This window comes from Wolffia australiana, chromosome 1, assembly GCF_029677425.1.
Source record: "Wolffia australiana isolate 7733 chromosome 1, ASM2967742v1".
NCBI classification, from domain to species: Eukaryota; Viridiplantae; Streptophyta; class Magnoliopsida; order Alismatales; family Araceae; genus Wolffia; species Wolffia australiana.
The window spans coordinates 8,506,528-8,529,593 of record NC_135835.1 but is presented as its reverse complement, the minus strand read 5'-3'; the positions used below and the strand labels follow the sequence as shown (position 1 = coordinate 8,529,593).

General features: G+C 41.4%; 3 protein-coding genes across 4 annotated transcripts; 1 reads left to right on the top strand and 2 right to left on the bottom strand.

Annotated features, from left to right (window-relative positions):
* The first annotated feature begins 100 nt into the window (after positions 1 to 100).
* Positions 101 to 2,622, top strand: LOC144704728 (homeobox protein knotted-1-like 13). Of its 2 annotated transcripts, none has more exons than XM_078577260.1 (6): positions 101 to 1,098; positions 1,222 to 1,342; positions 1,664 to 1,857; positions 1,925 to 2,056; positions 2,124 to 2,260; positions 2,337 to 2,622. In XM_078577260.1, exons 1-6 carry the CDS (start codon positions 508 to 510, stop codon positions 2,338 to 2,340), a joined length of 1,179 nt encoding a protein of 392 aa, XP_078433386.1. In that variant the 5' UTR covers positions 101 to 507; the 3' UTR covers positions 2,341 to 2,622. The 2 variants fall into 2 exon arrangements, with proteins under 2 accessions (XP_078433386.1, XP_078433379.1); XM_078577253.1 differs by having other exon boundaries at positions 2,329 to 2,622.
* Positions 2,623 to 2,624: 2 nt separating this feature from the next.
* On the bottom strand, positions 2,625 to 5,369 carry LOC144704742 (S-adenosyl-L-methionine-dependent methyltransferases superfamily protein). The gene is made up of 8 exons (XM_078577271.1): positions 4,916 to 5,369; positions 4,753 to 4,853; positions 4,531 to 4,671; positions 4,325 to 4,406; positions 4,047 to 4,240; positions 3,840 to 3,951; positions 3,592 to 3,696; positions 2,625 to 2,855 (listed from the first exon to the last, which is right to left on the bottom strand). Exons 1-8 carry the CDS (start codon positions 5,084 to 5,086, stop codon positions 2,718 to 2,720), a joined length of 1,044 nt encoding a protein of 347 aa, XP_078433397.1. The 5' UTR covers positions 5,087 to 5,369; the 3' UTR covers positions 2,625 to 2,717.
* A 150-nt stretch (positions 5,370 to 5,519) lies between these two features.
* Positions 5,520 to 6,100, bottom strand: LOC144704751 (uncharacterized). The gene has a single exon (XM_078577279.1). The coding sequence runs from the start codon at positions 6,008 to 6,010 to the stop codon at positions 5,591 to 5,593; it is 420 nt and encodes a 139-aa protein (XP_078433405.1). The 5' UTR covers positions 6,011 to 6,100; the 3' UTR covers positions 5,520 to 5,590.
* Positions 6,101 to 23,066: the final 16,966 nt, after the last annotated feature.

The following is a 23,066-nucleotide window of genomic DNA, read 5'->3' as shown; positions in this document are numbered from 1 at the left end:
TTAAAGAGGGAGGCAAGGGAGGGGGTTAAATTTAATTATTCCCCTGAAATAGGAAATATCGGGGTGCGACTTGCAGGAGAGACATTAACTCCTTGGCAGCCTTTAAACGGTAAGCCCATCAAAGCCGGCGGCGCGCCGGCAGAGCTGATGCCTTCAGCACTCGAACCAGGCATACCCAGAGAGATGGCTAGAGAGAGATAGAGACAGCGCTAGAGAGAGAGAGAGAGAGAGAGAGAGAGAGAGTAATTTAGGGTAGAAGGTGATCTGGGAAGGAAGATGAGGACAGAGGAAGAAGGAGACGGGGAGGTGGAATCTTTCTCTCCGTGTCGTCGACTGACTTTCCTTGTCACTTCTCAGTCTCTCTCATCATTCCTCTCTTTCTGTGTTTTTTTTCTCCCACGTCTACTTCTCCGAGTAAATTTGGCGGATGAACTGGATGGCCTCCATTATAGATTAGAACTCTGAACAACAACAACACGAAGAAGAAGAGGGGTTCTCTCTTGCTGGATGATGGCGTTCCACAACAATCTGTCTCACGAGATGGTGATAAGGAGTATCATGAGGGATAGCCAGATGGGTCAGTCGTCTTCAACCTCGGCGGCCGACGCGGAGCAGGCCAAGGACATCCAGCCAGGACCGACATGGCTGAGCAGCGCCATCCTGCGCCAGCAGAACGCCCACCAGTACGCCGACGGGAGCTTCCTCCACCTCCAGACCGCCGCCGACCCCGCCGTCTCCCCGGCGGAGAGGGCCACCCACTGGCAGATTCTCCGCCAGAGCGCCGCCGCCAACGTCCCCGTCTCCGGCGAGCCCGTCTCCGGCGAGATTGGCGGGAGCGAGAGCGAGGTGGAGGGAAGCAAAGAAGGAGATGGGGCGTGGCAGAACGCCAAGTACAAGTCCGAGATCTTGTCTCACCCCTTGTACGAGCAGCTCCTCTCTGCTCATGTTGCCTGCCTCCGCATCGCTACTCCGGTCGACCAGCTGCCCAGGATCGATGCCCAGCTCGCTCAGTCTCAGCATGTCGTTTCCAAGTACTCTGTCCTCGGCGGAACCCCGTCTCACATGCTCGGCGAGAACAAGGAGCTTGATCAGTTCATGGTAATCTTCGGTTGATTGAGATTTTGAACGAGGGTTTTCGGCTTGATGGAGAATTCTCGTGTTTTTTATGGAGAATTGAATCGTGTAGGAGATTTGGGTTTGAGGAATTGATGTGTCTTGCAGACGAATTATGTTCTGCTGCTGTGCTCGTTCAAGGAGCAACTACAGCAGCACGTCCGAGTCCACGCCTTGGACGCGGTGAGGGCTTGCTGGGAGCTCGAACAGTCTCTTCAGAGTCTCACGGGTGAACCCCCCCCCTCGCTCTCTCTCTAAGCTTTTGATTCATCTTCCCTCTCTTTCTCTCTATACTTGTAATCACTCTTATCTCTCTCTCTCTCCTCCTCGATTTCTCTCTCAAAGCTTTTGATTAATTTTCTCTCTCTTTATCTCAAAATTTTTAATCAATCTTATCTCTCTCTAAACTTTAAATTAATCCTGCTAAAATTTAATCCATCTGATCTCTCTCTAAACTTTAAATTAATCTTCTCCCCTATCTCTCTAAATTTTCAGTCAATCCTCTCTCTCTCTTTAAACTTTTTATTAATCTTCTCTCTATCTTTGTTAGGCGTCTCTCCAAGCGAGGGGACGGGAGCGACCATGTCCGACGACGACGACGACCAAGCCGACAGCGAAGCTAATCTCTACGAGGGTAACTTTGACGGGCCGGACAACATGGGCTTCGGCCCGCTCGTCCCCACCGAGAGCGAGCGCACGCTTATGGAGCGTGTCAGGCAGGAGCTCAAGCATGAACTCAAACAGGTGAGCTCAAGCTCGAATTATATGTGGTCCGCAAGCCAATCTCTCATTAATACAAATAACACGGCAGGACTACAAGGAGAAGATTATCGACATCCGGGAGGAGATTCTACGGAAGAGACGAGCAGGGAAGCTCCCGGGGGACACCACCTCCGTTCTAAAGGCCTGGTGGCAGTCCCACTCCAAGTGGCCATACCCCACGGTGAGTCAACACATTGACTTTGACCCATTTGACTTTGACTATTGGGTTGACCTGTTTGACTTCCCAGGAAGACGATAAGGCGAGGCTAGTGCAGGAGACAGGCCTCCATCTGAAGCAGATCAACAACTGGTTCATCAACCAGAGGAAGCGCAACTGGCACAGTAACCCTTCCTCGTCTTCCTCTCTCAAGACCAAGCGCAAGAGGTGCCCATCTCTCTCTCTTCATCTCTCTCTCTTACTCTATTTCTCTCTCATGAGAAAAGCCTTCCCAGCAATGCAGGTGAAGCCAGCGGCGAGCGTTTCATGTGAGAAAATGGTAGAGAGAGAGAGATAAAGATCAGACAGCACAACATACACTTCAACTCATGTCATGTAAGAGCAGCTGTGCGGTAGCACGCGGTAATTATACAGTTTATACTTGCCGGGAGAGGGGGTTATCGGTAATTTGCCTCCGGCGGCGGCGCCGCCATTGGGCCCAAGATAATGCTGCATTCTTTTTGTCTTTTATTCCCACTATTGCTGAATACAGATAAAAATAGAATTTCCCAGAGACGCATTTTTTACCACATTTATTTTTTAATACCCGGGACGGGTGGTTTCATTATGATTTATTTAAACAATGTCTGAGGTCATAAATACAAACAAAAGGCCTAGTGGAGGGTCAAGGCTTCTGTGCGGAGAACATGATGAAGGCGCGGTCAATCTTGCAGGAAAAGTTGATCAGGCCGCAGGATCTGCAGAGGTCCTCAATCTCCTCTTTCTTGAAGAAGGAATATGTGCCAGAGGTCGACTCTAGAGACTGCTTACATCCACCACAAATGTCATGTCATTAAGATAATATCTATGCTTCTTTAGTTAAATATATACATAGGATTCGAAAAGATAGAGAAACTGTGTTAGACCCGCTACAGAGATTAGAAAAGATAAGACAGAGAGATCGAGAGAGACTGTGTTAGACTCACTACAGATATTATACAATATACGACAGAGATGGAGAGAGACTGTGTTAGACCCACTACAGAGATTAGAAAAGATAAGAAAGAGATAGAGAGAGACTGTGTTGGACCCGCTACAGATATTACAGAATACACGACAGAAAGATGGAGAGAGACTGTGTTAGACCCACTACAGAAAGTAGAAAACACAAGACAGAGAGATGGAGACCGACTGTGTTAGACCCACTATAGAGATTAGAAAATATAAGACAAAGAGATGGAGAGAGACTGCGTTAGACCTACTACAGAGTTTAGAAAATATAAGACAGAGAGAGAGGCTGTATTAGACCCACTATAGAGATTAGAAAATATAAGACAGAGAGATGCATAGAGATTGCGTTAGACCCACTACAGAGATTAGAAAATATAAGACAGAGAGAGAGAGGCTGTATTAGACCCACTACAGAGATTAGAAAATATAAGACAGACACAGAGAGAGAGAGAGAGACAGAGACAGAGACAGATACAGAGAGACAGAGAGAGAGAGAGACAGAGAGACAGAGAGACACAGACAGAGAGAGAGAGAGAGAGAGCGCTCACACGTCCGAGAGAACCCAGAAGAGGGGGTGAGTTGCGGCCCGTAGAAAGGAAGGTGGTTGCGACGAAGACGCCTCCGCTTCTAAGCACACGGTTTATCTCCGCAACCTGGCGAAGATAAAGATCACAATTCAGGACGAGGCGCTAACTAGCCTAAGATGAATCAACCGTTCTATGATAACTATCCTCTTTCTTAATTAATTGCTGAATTAAAAAAAACAACTTGGGAACCGGAATATGATGATGTTTACCGCATTGGAAGGTGAAGGCCAGCAGTGTAACGCAGCGCCAGCATGAACAGCATCCACAGAACCCGATTCAAACGGTAACCTCGACACATCCGCCCTCACAAGAGCAAGTTTGCTGGAAAAATTTCATGCCCACGTCCAATTATGAGAATATTAGACAAATAAATCAAATACTCATGATCCGTCAATCATAAGAAACAAAAAACTTACGCATTTAAAAGGGTTTCGTCCTTAGAAATGAAGTCATAGCACTGGCGAAGCATGTTCTCCGAGAAATCAAGAGCAATGACTCCAGCAAAAGTCCCCGAGCTAGCGAATTTTCTTGAGAACAGGCCGCTCCCGCAGCTTACATCGAGAAGAAGACCTCCCGCTACAGGCTTAAAATATTCTTGAGCCATTTTGAACTGCACCCCAGCGGAAAACTTGTCAAAAAAATTTAACAGAGCAAAGTTTGTTTTGATAAACGATTTCCTTTTGCAGATTTGTACCTCCTCTTCAAGACCGGGGAAGCCACTCTGCCTGAAATTCTGCCGCCAACCCCTCTCGTAAAGAAATGAAACAAGCGGACTCCTGCATACGGAAACAATCGAAACCGTGTATATAATTTCAACTCGACAAACCCAATTGTTACAAGCGTATAAGGAATTTCTCAAAGTTGATCAAGGGGAAGGAAACCTCCAACCAATTCACAGACCTGAACAGCTCTGTTCTTGAGGGCTTATACTCGTTGTACTCCTTGGCTCCGGATGTGACGGTGAGATCCAGGTAAGTATTCCGACTCGAGAAGGGCTTCTTGCAGCTTTTACACATGAAGCCAGACCTATAGATCGCCGACCTGATGAATCACGCAGAGGTTTAATCAGACGGACAATCGAGAAAGAAATCGCAGCAAGGCTCACGGCTCGAGATTTCTCACAGGTTGAAGCCCGGAGGTCCAGTCCTGATCAACGAGCGATAGCAAATCGGACAGGCAAGTTTGTCCAATTCCGAGCTCGCATTCCTTTGCGATTCATTCTCCTGCAAAAAAGCCGATTAAAAGAAGCCAAAATGGAAGTCCAAGCGACAAGGCGTTGATCTACCTTCTCAAGAACAGCGGTTGCATTGATCCGAAACCTAGATATCGATTTCTTTCTTGTCCGAAGTTCCCCCAAGCCGAAGAATCGATCGACGCTTCTCGGACTGGCGGAGATCCTCCGTTGCTCCCCCGCCGAAGAACACAACGAGGACGGAGCGGTCCAAGAGCAGGCCATCTCGCCTCTGCTACAATTCCCAATTCCGGAGCGATTGTGGAAGACCCTCCCCGGAGACGTGTAATATTGTCGACTTTGTCTTGTCTCTCTTCACCTCCACAAACTTGCAACGTCTCTCTCCACATATTTTCTCCACCGACTGAAGTTTTGGTTTATTTCCAGTTTAATATTCCGTGATTTTATTACACTGTAGATACCCTTTTTAGCTTTGTATTACTTGCTCCGGGCTGCCGATGTAACATCAAATCCTAGGATTTCCCAATTGATTAAGAACTCTACTCAAATGCAATCGATTGGTATCAGAAGCGATCGATTGCATTCGAATCTGTAGCTGCACCGAATCGCTCCAAGTATGATAAATCGGGAACGACGTTCATTGCAGAGAGTAATTCGCTCCCTTGGAAATCACGAAGAACTGGAGACACGAGGAACAGGGGAAAAATTCAAAGAATTGCTGATATATGTACACGAAGCAGCGAATCGAGCGATTGAATCGGAGAAAAATCAGTTGCAAGCTATGATTTCCGCGCCGGCCGACGGCGCCAGATGAGGCGGCGTCGGGGGAAGGCGGGAGGAGAAGCTCCGAAACCGGAACTCGGCGGGGGAGACGTCGTCCGCGTCGTCGACGTCGGCGCCGTGGTCGAAATTGAGAGCGTAACTGAGCGGATCGTACTTGAAATCCCCAGGCTGACGGTGGTGCTTGCCGATCCGCGAGATGAGGCCGCGGCACTTGTCCTTGAGCTCGGGAATCTCCTGCGCCTTGGATCGCAACCAAACCGACGACGAGCGGACGAACGAGGTCGCCTGATTGTCCTGCTGCGATTCAAATCCTTCGCCGGAGCCGCCGCCGAAGCAGCAAGAGAAGCAATCTTGCAGCCACGATCTCCTCTTCGGCGAAGCTCGATCGAAGTGATCATACGCCATGGATTGTTCCTCGCTGATCTGGAGACTGGATTTGGATCTGATGAACTAGGGTTTTGTTTTGGTGAAATTGGAGTAGGGAAATTAGGAGTGCGACCTGCTTATATACCCCGTCTGCCAGCGGGGATAAGGCTGACGCGAATCCGCGGCCAATTCCGCGTCAAAACAGCTGTTTTGAGTCAGAGGGGCATTTTGGTCATTTCTTGACCCAGCTGGGTCGCAGAATCATCTTTATGAAGCATCGTTACGCTGTCGCCACGCGCCAACGATGCTGACCTGGCAGTCCATATCCTCTCTCTCTCTCTCTCTCTCTCTCTCTCTCTCTCTTTTTGGACCATACTTTTTAGGTGGTTTTGGGTATTTTGGGAGAGAGAGGTATGTTATACGTCACAATCAACGAAAATTCTTCCCATACAGGATAGGTAAGCTAAGTAGGATGTTTCCTGGAAGAGGTTTTCATTTAGGGTTTTCATTCACGTGCGGCTTGGTTCTAAATTGAGTGGGATGATTTTGGTCTGATGTGCGGTCTGATTTGAATTTTGAACCAAACGTCGCACTCCCCCCAGACTGCACACCGCGCAGAGGCCTGTTTGATGTGAATGCGTGGTTCTGTGTGATTTTTTTAAAACTAAGTAAATAAATTTGCTCTCCTTATGACGCAGCCTTAGTACACGAACAATGTAGTAACACGACTTGAGTCCACAAGCCTTGCTCTACTTGAAGAAGCTGAGTCTTGAATCCACAAAACTAGCATCTTCAACCCTTGAGTACACAAGGGGTTGTACTTCAATCCACAAGCACACGAGCACTCTCTAACCAAGAGAACACTCAGAGGGGAGAAATAATAGTTTCAACAAAACAATAGATTTCAATCCTCCGCATTGAGGGGTACATGGGGGCCTTATATAGGCCACAAGAAGTGCAGGGTCATCCATATGACTGTACCCATGACAAGACAAGTCAAAACATTGAGAAAAACAAATATGACAAGTTATAACAGAGAATTAGCAGCCTGACAGGCCTGAGCAGAGATATCCTACAAATTCTGAGGCATGTAGAAGCTGTTAGAAGATATTTGTGTGGCTCAAAAAGATCTTGATGGGACAAAACAGAAGATATGTAGAGCTGAAAAGTTAGAGCAGAGATCTTGGCAGAAGAAGAATCTTGTAGAGGATTCTGTTAGAAGATATTGTCAGAGAGAATCCTGTCAGAGATAATCTTGTAATAAGATCATGTCAGGGAAAATCTAGTCAGAAGATCTTGTTAGAGAAAATCGCGTTAGAGAATTTTGAGGGGCTCTAGGTATATTTCTGCAGATGTTGTCAGTTCTAGAAGAATCTCCTTCTTGGGCCATAGGTTGTTAATGGGCTTCTGAGCTACATCACTTCCTCTCAAGTTTCTCTCTTCTCTTCCGCTCTCCATGTCACTCACTCCTCTATCTCCCTCTCTTTGTCTTTATATATTGGTATTATCTCTCTGCCTCCTCTCTCTTGCAATCATTTGTACAGTGTAAATTTCCACACAAATTTGCATGGGACATCACACAAAATTTGGTGTGATAGGAAATTCAAAAAAGTGATGCAAATATTCACAACACACTATATTGTCCTCCCTAATTGTTTGTCCCTTGTACAGTTTGGAATGCACACAATGATTTCAGATGCAATTCAGGAGCTGATGGTAACCAGCATAACCAGTATCTGATACCATCACCAGGATTTTGTTACCAGATAGTGTTATTCCAAGCAATATTTGATAGTGTTATGTTATTTGAAACTGATAATGGGCATCATTGGTGAACACACAAATCAAAATATGGTTATCGATATCGATATGTTAATTCAAATAAGAGGTTTATATGTATATCATATAAATTACCTAACACACACACAATTTTGCATGAGCCCTAAATAATTCTTGATTAGGCACGATTGAGAGTCTTCGTTGGGCAACATGTAAAGGCGATGATAATGGGGTAGGCAGACATAACAATGGCTATGATAATTGATGTTACTTGACAGCTCATTTTGTGAAGTAGATTAACAGACAATGGGGCAGGGTGGTGAATCTTCTTTAACCGAACAACATCTTTTTACAGATTCTACATGTCTTAGAATCTACATAATATCTCTTATCAAGCCTGAAAATTTTGTGGTCTTTTGTTTTGTCTTTTCAATGTTATTTTTCCTAATATTGTAAGTTTATATATTCAAGAGTATTGTCATCGTGGACAACCCTCTACTTTTACTATCCATAGAAGGGTTCATTATAGCCTCGAAGGACCCAATTCGAGGTATTCCTTTTTTAGAGAAACTTGTTTTTCCCCTCTAGGTGTTCTCCTTTTCACAGATTGCTATGATACTTGTGCGAATTTAGCACAACCCCTCCTTATGGGCTCAAGGGTTGAAGAGGTTAGTTCCCTAGATTTAGGACTTAAGCTGATTACAGTAGAGCAAGGATTGAGAACTAAAGACGTATATCTGAACCATAGTTTCTTAACATTGTCAATGATGGCGATAGAGGGGGGGAACCAGGGATGATGAAAAGAGGGAGAGGAGACATGCAAAGTTTTGGTGCTGTGAGCAGCAACGGGGGATACATTACGAATATTAGAGATAGTAGAGAGTATAAGACAGATGTCTGGGGGGTGAGTGTTGAGGGAGACCAGCAATAGAAATGGGACAATAGAAACTAGGTGACATATAGTCAGTGAGGGGGCCAAAAATGATATTTTTATATATTTTAGATAATTTTACAAAATGTCAGTTTTATCTTTTGTTGTGAAACTTTATTTGGGATAATATTTTAAGTTAATTTTTATTTTTCTGCATTGGTTTCAGATTTATCAATAAGAAGATACATGTGTGATAATCACAATTATCATGCTAGTTTTGATAATAATTTCATGGCTTTCTATGAGTTTATTTTTATTAAAATTATCATAAATATATGTCGCTAAGGCTTCAAACGATTTTTTACATTTTTCGAATGAAGTTTGTATTTTTCTCTATTTCATGGTATTTTTAAAAAAAATTATGACATGAATTTCATAAATAAAAAGTTTCATAAGTCATAAAATACATATTTATATTTGTCTTGGGCCCATTTTGAGGGACATTATTAATTGTTTTAAGGAATTATTTCAGACCTATTTCAAGGAAAGTTTTAAGAATCTATTTGGGCTTATTTTTAAGAAATAATTATTGGATAGCTATAAGTTAATTTTTTTGGACAAAATTGAAAGCCTTTAGTGGGTTAAAGTTGGAGAGTGTCAGTGGGCCTATATTAAATTCTTATTAAGTCAAGATTTGAATCTTAGTGGGATTCTTCGTGCATGAATAAATTTGGAAAATTAAGAAATTATTTAATAAGTGATTCTGTGATTCAGTGACTCTACAAGTGAGTTGACAATTCCACGTAGTTGACTGTTCAGTCAAAGTCAAAATTTGACTTTCTAGGACAAAGAGGTAAATATAAGTAAAACTATCATTTGATCTCATTTATAATTTTAGCATTGTGATTTCGTTACTCGACATGAAATATTTAAAGTAGTTTAGAGAATTGTGAAAATTCTCTAGAGTAGGATAAGGAGGCCAATCAAATGACCTGTGTGGTCAACCCTTAGGTTGTGATAACCTCTCATGTAGATCTAAGGGCCCAAGTGAAGTGACCTATGTGGTCTGAAGAAGATAAAGTAGAAGTCCTTGTGTGTTCAAGACAGTGACTTACATTTTTATTTCATATCCGTGTATATCCTATTTCAAGTATTTTCTTGGGGGGCTTTTTAACTCAGGTTAAGTATTCAGTGAATACTGGGCCAGGATATCCATAGGAAAAGAGAAAGGGACTAGCCTTTACCTGTATAAAATCAATGTGTCAAATATCTTAACCCCACTATCCATAGATGGGTAAAAAATCACATCAAAAGGTTAATTCGACAAAAGAAAAATTAAAAGCATCCTCATCTTAGGCGCAACATAGATAGACAAACCAATTCCCTTTAATTCCTAGAATGACTTATTTCAAGCCGTGTAGATTCTTGGACTATAAATGTATATTTAGAGTTCTTGACACACTAGATATTATCAAATTCTTTTGCATTAATGACGCCTGAGATCACAAGGATTATCTCATCACTTTAATTAAACTAAGAAGGGAAAGAGCTCAGGACATGGGAGAAGTAGGGGTCCCAAAAAAAGTATCACATGTTTTCTCACTTTGGAATTTTTTAATAACAACCCTTTACACTTTATGTATTAAGCCTTATGGATGAGAACCTAAAGGCTCATGTTCTAGTCCAGTTAAAGTCTCCATAAGACCAACAAACCTCATGGATTATTATATAATCTAATTAATTAATAATTTTATTCATTAAAATCTATTAACTAAACATGGATTTATTTTACCTAGTCAATAGGTCAAGTCGGCAACATGAGATAGCAAAAAATCAATATGTTTGAGGAGGCCTAATGGGTCACTAAAACCTTCCATGGAACATTTTTTTTATCAATTACCGCCTGCAAATACTCTCTCATTCTCATGATCGTCCTCTAATGACTAAGGGAGTGATCAATTTTAAAATCTAATCCTTTGTCATAGTTAGGAAATTATCAAAAACTTGAATTTCTAATATTTTTACTACTTTAGCCTGTGACTTCATTACATCATCTTCCTTGAGTCTGTTTCCTCTTAAATGAAGGGCTGATAATCCATCTCGAGCACACACTCACATTTTTGAAAATGGTTGACGCATCCATGCTAAAACTCTTTTGAATCATGTTGTTATGGACTCCTAGATCATAGTTAAAACACAACTGCCAATCAAATGGATTTCCTATGTGTCTTGGGTCAAAGTACCACTTACACAATTACAACATAAATCAACGTGATCAACGGTTAGGTATAAAATTATCCAAGGATCTATAAGTATATATTGAACCCTTTCGTTAAAGAGAACCAAGTATCCCTCCATTGTGCATCTACACAAACATTTATGGGATTAACCATCATCCTCATATGAGAAAGAGTAAGTGATATTTTACCTAGATATTTTGATGTCTGATAACACACTAATTTTTCTAATATTAACATAATTTTTTCAAGTTTATACTAATTAATATAGTAACAAATGTGTGCTGTCAAGATTAAAATGATTGAATCTATTTTGAGAATGATATTCTAATATTTTATGAAATTTATATATCTTTATTAACTTATCTGTCATCACATTATTAGATCTGTTAAAATTGAAGTTAAAATAAATTTACCTCAACTACTTGAAAATTTATTTTTAAATAAAATTTATTATTAATAATCATGTTGTGTAGTGTCTCACCATCTTATTTATTTAAATAATGCCCAACCATTAGTTTCTACTAATTATTAGCTGCACTAATCATTACAAAAGGTTACCATTATGGCATCATAATGTGTGATGTCTTTTATTTTCTGAACACATGGAGAGAGGAAAAAATTGCAGAATTAATAATCAATTAATACAAACGGATGCACTCGACACATGAAAATGCACAAATATATGAATATTTGAATTGTAATAAATGCCACATGAAAGGGGTACATGTATCAGTAGGAGAAATATCATTATTAAAATTGGGATAATTTAACAATAAAATTCTGTTAATCTCAGACAAACAACATTTTTTATTTTTTCTAAAATGGAGTTCACACGAATAATGAGGTGCATTTTAGATAACAAGGATGCACATTTCATTGGATGGATACATGTCAAATAGATGAATAAATACAGAAATTCATGCAAAATCTTGTAGAAATTAAGGATCAAGCTGACACGCCACAATCTCATATGTTGGTTGGTGACAGCTAAAGGTGAGGAACTCTGTTCTGTTCCATTCAGTTATTCACTCTCGTTCTATTCTACCCAATGTTTTTTAACGTTACACACTGATTATTTGAATATCTTGTCGGTTCCTAAAGGATCAATAGGTAAGTTAAATAGAGATGTAATGCCCTAAGGGAGTTTATGGGAGTTTTATTTTCCCGTCTAAACCTAAAGGTGTCTTTCTTCATTTCTTCTCTCTTCTCCTCTCAACATCTCTCTCAACCTGCATATCTGATCGTCCACTCCTAAGAAGTGCTTATGCTCCATCTCTATAATTGTTGGTGTTTAGTATTTCCTAAGGTAAGGACACATATTCAAACGGGCGTAATACATCAAAATGGTCATGACACAAAGACGGAAGCTGAAGGATTTATCTGATGCACCTTCGCCCACTGCTAGCCCCTTATTGGATAGATGGGTCGAAGCTGATTATCTCATCAAAGCCTGGTAAATAGAATCAATGTGTCCATCTATTGGTCACCCTTTGTTACGAGTGCCTACTGATGCCGGACGTCGTCTCGACGTCGTCCGGTTGTCACCGAAGGTATGGGTTCGGTGTCGTTTTACTAACTAATCGGACTACGACGCAAGACGTCGTCCGATATATGCGAATGGACAGGTGTTAATGATGAAGTAAATGGACGAAAACTCTAATGTAGTACGTGCATGCGCCGAGAAGGGTCGAGGACGAGTACGTCACCGAACGGGGAATTCCCGCCAAGGTGCTCACACACGACGGGTGTACCCGACTCGTACCGGACGGGTGTACCCGACTCGTACCGGACCGGTAAAGACTCTCGTATAATTTCTTCGTCGTCTCAACCTGTCTCACACTCACCTATCTAACCCGAGCGCGGAGGAAGCAAGTCGAAAGTACACTGAAGAAGATAAAGGAGGAAAAGGAGAGCGAGTGAAGAGTACCGTCGTCGCGCTGGCGACAGATTTCGTGCTTCGGAGGTCCGTAAGAGGTGCTAATGCTGAAGGCGGGGCGAGGCCGGAGAGATCGGGCGCGCGAGAGCAGTCGATGTCGACGACAGATTCGTCCGTGGACCGATGGCGTGTGTTCGCAGCGTGCAGATATCCACGACCCGTAGATCTTCTTGAGATCGCGAGCGCCGGTCGGTTATGAATGGTGTAGAGTCGCCACAGGCAGTGTGGGTTGACGGGATTGGGTCGTCGTGGACAGGTGAGCAGAAGAGTGAAGGATGATGTTTGGTGTATAGGAAAGTGGTGGTTCGGTTGGCAGGGCAAGAGTTGAAGAATAGGGGAATTGGTGGAAAGGGAGAAGGGTCAAAGAGCGTAGGGAAAAGAAAGGCAAAGAAGAAAGACTGGTGGAAGGGTCAAAGGGCTGAGATTGATCGGGGAGAGAAAGAACCAGGGGAAATGGATAGGATGGCGGAAAAGGATCAAGATCGGGGGGAAAAAGAAAGAGGTGGTCGGATGGCAGAGAAAGAGAAAAGAGAGTGGGAAAAGTCAGACGGCGGAGAGAGAAATGAGCGGGGGACGGAGACCGGTCGGGGGAGAGAGGAATGAGAGCGGGGAGGAGACCGGTCAGGAGAGAAAGGATGGAATGGAGATCGACTGGGGGAAAGAAAAGTAGCGGGGAAGGGGTGGAGAAGGAGACGATAGGGTCAACGGGCGGCGGCAGGTCGATTGGGGGCAGTAGTCGGGCGGAGGGCGGCCGCGGCCGGCCGGAATCGGCGGCGGTCGGGCGGCGGATGGCGGCGGCCGGCGGCGATGGAAGCAGTCCGGCTGGCTGCTCCCTCTTTCCTCTTCTTTCTTCTTTCTCTTCTTCTTTCTTCTTCTTCTTCCTCTTCTTCTTCTTTCTTTCTTCTTCTTCCTCCTCACGATCGTGACTCTTCCCACTTCTTTGAAAAAATAACTGCCAATTAGGAAAGAGTGGGTCCCAGGACGCCCACCCCTTCCCCTTATATAATGGGTGAAGGTGGGCCTCCCTTTAACAAGAGAAAATCAAGAGATTAAGGAAAAGCTGATAATGGGCTTGTCAGGCCCATGTGAGGGAAAGACGTCCTCATGTGGGCTCTTCCCCTCACTACACGACGACGCATAAAATACGAAACGAAAGGAAATGAAACGAGACGAAACGAAACAAGAGCAAAAGGGGAAAAGTGGCCTCTCCGAAGGTGACGTGCGCACGCGTCATGCCGAGTATTTGAACTCGGGCTTGCGTGTCGCTGCGGCGGCTCGTCGTGTCGGCTGGACACGTGGCGGTGGCGGGCTCGATGACGACGGTGGTTCCTCGCGTGCTGGCTCGATGACGTCCGTCGGCTGTTCTCGTGCTGGCTCGATGACGTCCAGCGGCTGCTCTCGTGCTGGCTCGATGACGTCTGGTGATGCTGCGCCATCACCTACTATTCTACAACTACGGGATCGAGTGCATCAAACACACTCAATACACAATGACAAATCCCATATATATGCCTTAATTCTTAAATCATTTACCTTGATACAAGGTGATCCAACTTTATTTGAATATGTGTCTGCATTAGAAGCTGAATGGAACGAATTAGACCACTATCATCATGTTTAGAATCTTGACTCAGCTGAACACATACACATGCTAGAGTACCGCATGTACAAGTTTGTAACTGGGTTGAGGCCACAATTTGACACTCTGAAGACTCTTCTTATCATCCAAGACTGGGTTCCCAAATTTGAAGAAGCTGTTAGTATGACACTCAAAGAAGGAAGTCGAATGAAATAAATCAAAAATCCTTCGCGGGTAATAATATATATTTCTGCCTTCAGTTCCAAGTGTATTCCACAACCGATGGGGGAATTCTGATTGGCCTCCTCTTCTTATGCACCCTAAGCCCAAGAATTCAGTTGATACATCTTATAATGTTTATCCCAAAGCCAACCTTTGGTGTTCCCATTACAGATGTCTTTGTCACACCAGAGATACCTGATGGAAGGTACATGGTAAACCCCAATTCACACAACATAAGGCCTTCTTTTGCCAAGATAGCAATGGACAATCTTGGCACACCCACATGTTCCTTGAACCATCTATTGGTGATTCTCCTTCGACGCTTGGCTCTTTTACGTCTGCATCAATAGAAGAGGTGGAAAAACTATAGTAGGAATTGAAGTAGTTGCGACTACTACTACCCAATGTCTCATTGGCTCCTCTGATAGTATCATCCATCAAGACATCAGGTACTCCCTCCTTTGCATATACTAGTGTACCATCAAATAAGCATTCACATTAGAAATATGGCTCCTTTCTTGCAAGAGTACACCAGAAAACTCGGGAAGTGTGAATTTTGGACTCTGAGGCAACTAATCATATGACACCAAGTAAGAATTCCTATTGTTGGCTGTGGGGTTATCAACATTCCTCATAACAACAAATTTGAGCCAGGATTTCATGTGCCCTATCTATCTTCATTCGTCGCTTACACAAGTCTATCACATATGACCTATTATTCACTGAAAAATGTTTCATTCCTATCAGTAAAAGGTGATGGGGGGGCTTCCCGCTGAGGAAAAGCAAGCACTTTACTACATGGTGGCAAACCTAGTGAACTGAGGAAGTGGCGAATGGCTCCATATCCTCTCTAACAGTCTTCCAATCAATTGATATGGATACAAGACGTGTTATTCTTATTCACAAACAACTAGGACATCCAGTTTTTAAAACTCTTAGTTATATGTTTCATGCTCTTCGATGTGTGTATAAGGATCTCAACTATGTTTGTGAAACCTGTCAATGGCCAAGCATTCTTGTTCTATCTATACTAGAGTGGCTCAACAAAAACTTCAGCCATTTGATCTCGTTCAAAGTGATATTTGGGTCCCTCTCAGAAAACTACAAAGGGAGGTAACATATGGTTTATCACATTGATTGATGATTGTAATCAGATTACTTGATCTGAAATCAGAATATGTGTCCCTGTTAATCAAATTTTTAAAGATGATATCCATTGAGTTCAATATAAGTATTAAATGCTTCCTTTCTCACAACGCCAAAGATAGCATCAATGACACCTTATACTAATTTTTTTCCGCACGAGGCGCCATCCATGAAAATTCATGCATCAATATTCCCTAGCAGAATGGGGTGGCCGAACGGAAGAATAGTTACATGTTAGAAGTTACTCGAGTCCTACTCTTCTAGAGTAATGTCCCAACCTCTGGGGAGATACACTCCTAACTGTTACTCATTTGATCAACCAGTTGTCAACTATCACATTAGGGGGGGGGGAGCCTTGTAGAAGAGATGGAATCCCATGTGCCCTTAGCTCATTGGAGATCTACTCTTCCCCTAAAGGTATTTTGGTGTCCGACACATGTTCATCTATCATCTTCCCACAAAATTTCCCCAAAGTACTGAGATGTATCTTTGTGGGATACTTAATGACCCAAAAAGGATACCGGTGCTATGATCCTACCAGAAAATGTTATGATGTCACCAATAATGTCACATTGGATGAAGATACTCCCCATTATTCAGTCGGTAATAGCTAGTGTCATTGATGGAGGACCATCCAGTCGATCACGCCCTGATCCATCGATAGCCACGTCATGAAGCCCGGGCTGACGTGAAGAATCTACAGTTTCACTACCAAGCTTGAGAAGCAACACCGTCTTATCGCTTCGCGTCGTGTATCTTTATGTTCTTTCTTTCTTTCGTCGTCTTTGGATTATCGGGAGGCCCCTCCTGCGTGAGTATCGGCCTCCCCTCGTACGTGTTTTATTTTAATTATGTTTAAGTGTCATCTTTAGGGGGAGGAAATCCATGTTGGGTTTCTTCTCCCCCTAAAGATCCTTTTTAAGCGGAAAGCCCAATATGTCTTCTCCTTAAAAGGGGGCCCAATTGGGCCTCCATAACTGCCACTTCCCCTCTATAAAGAAGAGGGAGGAGTGGACGTGGAGGCCAAGACTTGTTGATTTGTGAAAATTCAGATCTGAAGTTTTAGCAGCTACAGTTGTTTGTTCATTCATGTTATTTTGAGTTCCCCTTTCGCAACGCTCTCTTCTGGCTTTCATCGGTGGATTATACAGTCCCTGGGAGTTTTCCTCAGAGTTAGGCTTTGACATTTGCACTTTTGTGGGACACTATCCTCTTCTCGACGATATTATTTTGACGATCAGCAATATATCGACCCATTGCGTCACAACCGGTCTTGATCTCAACAATTCTCCTGGACGTTCCACAAGCCAACGAAGATCTTTATTAATTTTGTTTCCTTTCTTCTGGGTTGGTCATTCTGATCGTTCCTAGAAGATTGAGGTTCCCACATCCTCTCTTCGGACTGTCTACTCAGTTCGACAAAAAAAATGACGCTAGTTAACAGAGCAATAACAGGTTGACTTGCTGTTCGTTCGACGCCTCATTGATAAAACAACATCATCTTATCCCAATTTTCTCATCAATCTAGCGCCCAACATTCCGCTGGAACTTCTCATTTGCTGGATTGTACGTTACCATTTGGAGCCCACGGTGGCTAGTTTGTTAATCGCCCCCTAACTCAGTTTACTCCAATCCGTTGGTGCAAAGACTTTGCTCTGAAAATTCACTGGGCTGTCCGTGGACTAATCAGAAAATCCTCTACGTCAATACAAATTGAAGAAATTTCATCAAAAGCTCCATGGTTCCCGTCATTACTCACAAGGCTATTGCTATTGCGATCGTGGACCTGCAATGCTTCTTGTCATCTTGTCAAAGCTGAGGCTCAACGGGAATCCAACCTACATCTTCCGTCAAGGATAATCTGGTTCAAAGCATTCGGGTGATTATCTGGCAGGTTCTGAATTCCTCACTCTCCTTTCATTTACAGCTTAGTTATCCTTTTTCAGTGCCTATCTCCAAGTGTTCATTGCCTCGAGTGGAATCAAACGTTAACTTAGGAATAGCCAGTGTACTATTATTGATAGAATTTCTTGGTGGTACTTGATCAGCGCGTATCCGTTGACAGTGTGGGAGATCACGGACGGTAACGTCCCCTACACTGTCGGCCTTCAACCCGAACAAAACCCGTCACATGTCATCTAATTGAATTGCGTTTCGCGTCTTTGGACGATCAAAGTACTTCTCGCTATTGTTTTTTAAAAATCATATTCATTAATTCATTTCATTACATCGCATTCAGAGTTTTCTTTTCGTACGTAACACGAAGCGTCGATTCAGACCATTGTGTTACATTAGTCGTGGGGAGCTATCTTTAGTCAAAGAGCTCCGAGAAGTCGATGCAGATCAATAGGGTGGCCTAACTGTGCTCCAAGAGACTTCTAGCGAACCACAAGAACAATACAATCCGTAGGGACATGTGATCGGATCACATTGACATCAAGAAAATGGCTCCCAAGTTTAAAAAGCTTCAGCCACGTTTACACCAAAAGAAACCAAACATCCAGTAAGGAGGCATATACTCTTCTAACAAGTCTTGTTGGATTTGTAGCTAAGGGACAATATCCTATTCAACAATATATTAGTACATATTGTCTCTTAGTTCCTTGTCAACTATTCACGTCTAAAGTTGGTTCAATCCAGCCTCCAACAACCATCTCAGAAGCTTTTTCAGACCCAAACTGGAAGCAAGCTATGGAGGACGAGATGGTGGCAATTCAGGAAAATCATAACTGGATTACAGTTTTAACTATTTCACTACGAAAGAAGGCAGTGGGCTGTCGATGGGTATTCACAGTCGAGTACAAGGCAGATGGAGGCATAGAAAGGTACAAATCGTGATTGGTGGCTAAAGGATATACTCAAAACATTTAGGGTGGATTATAATGAAAATTTTGCTCCAATCGCCAAAATGAACACGATGAGAATTCTTGTTGCATTAACTGCTATTAGGGGTTGAGAATTGCATCAAATAGATGTTGAAAATGCATTTTTACATGGTAATCTCGAAGAAGAAATTTATACACATATACATGACGGCTATAAGACAGCTCAAAATGTTGCTCTTATGTGCAAACTACATAAAGCTCTATATGGCCTCAAGCGGTCTCCACGGGACCGGTTTGCAGAATTAACCAAGGCAATGCATCATATGGGATTTACACAAAGCAATGAGAATCATACTCTTTTTATTAAACATACCCAAGTCAGAGTTGCTATATTACTTGTGTATGTAGATGATATGTGTTAGTTTAATTGGCCAAGGAGCAATCTAAGAGGGAGGCTGTGAATTTGGTTCTCTATCTATATTATGTTATTATTTTTAATTAGCCTCTGATTTTCTACCAAAAAATGAGGTTGAGGAAACGAGACACACAATAATTATTTTTAGACATCTTAGGCTAATCCTTAATGTCGTTCGGGGGTATCCATCCCGAGGTGATGATTTGCCCTAACCGTGTTTGTGTCAATGTCCCCCTAGAAAATCACTTGGAAATAAGGCAGAGCAAGGATACCAAGAAAAGCAAAAGTCGATGAAGCTTTGTTATCCTCAACCCCCAAAAGGCTTGCATGGAATGACGTTGCTCGATCTACTTCAACTTGGCCCCCAATGCCTTCATCTTATGGGCCCCAAAGCCTTAACTTGACATACCACAAACACCTAGCAATAGAAATATATTTCTGAACAATGTCTTCTCCTCAACAACACTCAATATAACAACTACTTAACTAGTATTCAAGATAAAGACCAATTTTATGTATTTCAACAAGAATACATTTAGATCAGAAATTTATTAATTCTGAGATAAAAATTCATAAATGTAACTATGACTTCCCTTTAGTGATACCTCCTTGTCTGTGGTCGTTCTTTATTGAAATCCTCTTCTCCTCCACGTTTTCTTTGGATGAAAATTTTGATTCGCGTTTGAACTTTGGTGCTTATAAATCAAATATATTTTTCATTCCTGCATCAAATGCAATGAGTCCACCTTGAATGGTTTTGTAACACAATTTTTATCTTATACAAAGTGTTCAAAATCAAATAAGATAAATCTCCAGAGATCAATCTTTCCACGTTGTTAGTTTACTGTTGATTCCGTGTCCAACTTCAAACCCTTGTAACTCTTTCAAAAATTAAACAAATGATGCAATTTTAAATTCTTTGGATGTTAGTAATGATTCATATGTTGAAAAAATCTCAAAATCAGTATAAAGCTTATGCTAAAGATTATAAACTTATCACAAGGTCGAGGATGTCCGTATTTCGGAGGTCAGCTTTCTTTCCTTTGAATATTGAAACACTCTGTACCAAAAACCACAATTCTAAGTTCTTTGGGCTTGGATTGATGTTAGAAAAAAATGATCTCTTCAAATAATGCTAAAAAACTGCTTGAAACTTGCTCCAGGTACTGATAGATCTCTTTAGCTTTTGGACTGCGATTTTCAAAGGGCAAGGAGAAGAGGGTTTGAAATTAGGGCTGAAAACTGTATATGTTGACTTAGAAATCGAAAAGGACATAATGGCGATTTTTCAGAAGTCCAACAGTCATATGTATTAATTATGACTGAGCAATATAAAACAATAATCATTTTAATTTTGAATTTTATAATTACAATTTTGTCATCAATTCAAAATACCTTTCAATAGATAAGAGCAAAAACTAGCCGTTATGCCTAGGATTTTAGCTTTAAATAATCTTAAAATTTTAAGCATGTTTACCACATCATTTTAACCAAGATATCAACATTTAATAGTAATATCTTCATGAAATTAATTCTCATTCAATCATCAGTAAATTGAAACTTAAATACTCAAAGTTAGTAATTAGGAATTTAAATAATTCATTAAAAAAATCAAATGGAATCAAATCCAGACAAATTTTAAAACAATATTAGAATCTTCATGTCATCAAAAAGACAAGCACTAAATACATGATTTGACTTGTTCACTGTATCATCAAAATAAGTAGCCTTTTAATATAACTACGGTTGCTATTTTATCTTCACTTACAATCAATCAACTAGTTTTTTTTATTGGCAAAGAACATGGTGTCATGTACGACCAACCCCAAGGTTGTCCCCACAGACCAATCCAGTCGTGCCCTGGGCGCCACCTGGGGGGTTTTTATTTATTAAGTGGATTGTTCATCAGTGTTTATAGGTGTGGAACAAGCGTAAATGTCCCACTTGCACACGGACCTCGCTCGCCCATTACTAGGGAGAAGTAAAAGAAAAAATACATGAGTGTGCGGTAGTGTGCTGGACCCCAACCGTAGTGGCGGTGCATGGAATGTGCGGAGTTCTTCCCGCCTTTATTAGCTGTCATCATGGAGGTGCGCAGTGGGTACACCAATCAGGCGAGAGGGCGAGCGCTCCCTCCTTTAGTGCTCCATCCAATACAGCAGTCGCGGGCTGGCATGGAGCGATGTGTATGTAGAACCGGTAGGCCGAGGCGCTCTACGTGGTGGCATCCCCGAGCTTCCCTAGGAAGATCTTGTCAATAGAGGTAAAGAGAGGAAGGGGCTCAAGTGTGATAACTTGCAAATTAACATGATTAATTGATGAATTTTACATTATATTTATATGTTTTAATGACAATATTTGCATGTTATCATATAAAAATGAAGATAAATGACTTACACTTTGATTTTATTATTATTTCTAATTTGTATTATTTTTTACATGGTATTTAAACTCATTTCATTGAAGATTTTTTTTTACAGGGCCTTAAATACTTGGCTAAAGGTTGGTAAGGGCTTTCCTAATTTTTATGGAATTATTCCATATTTTTATATAATTTTCTGACCAATATTTAGTTAAGAAATGATTTTTACAAATTTAAATAATACATATATTATTTATATGGCATTTTAGAAAGTGTTTTTAATATATTTATACATATCTTAAGTGGCATCCACGTCATTCGCCCGAAATTTGGGCAAATAAGTGGTGCATATTATTAAAATAATTAAGAGAGACAGAGAATGAGCATTATTGGCTCATTATGGCATCGCAAATCGCGATGCCATAATGAGCCAATCATTAGCTCGCAAGTAATTACGACATGGCGCGGAAGGCGACGAGAAAAAGGTATGTTGGCTTAACTTTTCGTGTATTAAATGCACGTGGAGAATCGATCTCCGCGTGCATTTCTAACATATGATTATTCCTCGTCGGTTAGCCGCGTGCATTTAATGCACGCGCTAACCGACACACGTGTAATTATATATATATTTCAAAAGAGTACGCCCCTTAATTTTAATACCTGCGGCGTCGATTTGCCACGTGCATTAAATGCACGTGGAAATTGACGATGCAGGCATTAAGCTCACCTTTTATTTGAATTTTTTATTTTAAAGAAAGCTGACGAGGGTGACATGGCAACGTTTTAGCCATTCAAAGAGAGCATCAATTATCCGATGATTGCGCACTGCAGACGCGGACAACGACGTGTCAGAACAGGATCCGAGAAGGTGGAAAATGAGAAAAAATGCCAGCCAATAGAAAAATGACATTTTTTAATAAAGATAAAAGAGATCCGATGGCGGAGATTAAGCGCCAATAAAATGGCGATATCTTGAGATCTAGACGTTCGATTGGGCTGAAAATTTGAGGGCATGTTTGTCTTTTCCCCCTCTACAATCTAGATGGCTGGATCTTTAAATAGAGGTTTGGAAAAGGGAAAAATTCACTTTTTGAAGCTCTCCCCAAGGATTTGGCCAGGAAGGACACATGAGTTGCTTTGGAAGTCGACAGATCTTGATTCTGCATTCAATGTTGTAAGTTTCTGAGTTGTATTTTAAACTTCTTCTTGAGAGATTCTAAAACGCCTTGGCTTTGGTGAAATTTACATGCCCTAGAAGTTGTTTTGAATGAAATTAGCATTGCATTTTGAGTCTGATTCAAGATCTGATTTTTTATATTTAGTTTTAAATAGATTTGGAAAAATTCTGCAATTTTAGATTTTTAATTTAGGGTCGGACTTTACCTTTTCCCCAAATTCTTCACTTTCTCTCTCTAGGCTAATTCATCTCTTTTCTCTCTCTATATTTCTAGATTGATTGTTTGGGAATTTAACTCAATATATAAAAAACCTAAATATAAAATTTCATCTGAAAATTCATCCATCTTGAAGTCTAATTTCAAAACCCCTTTCTTGATTATTAAATTCCCAATTTTAATTCATAAAAATTGTCTTAAATTTTATAATAATTGGGAAATTAATAATCTGAATTAATCTGATCTTATAATTAAAATTATCCTATTTTGAGTGTTTTGACTGAAAATATTTTAAATCAAAATTAAGTTTTTACTTAATTTTGATT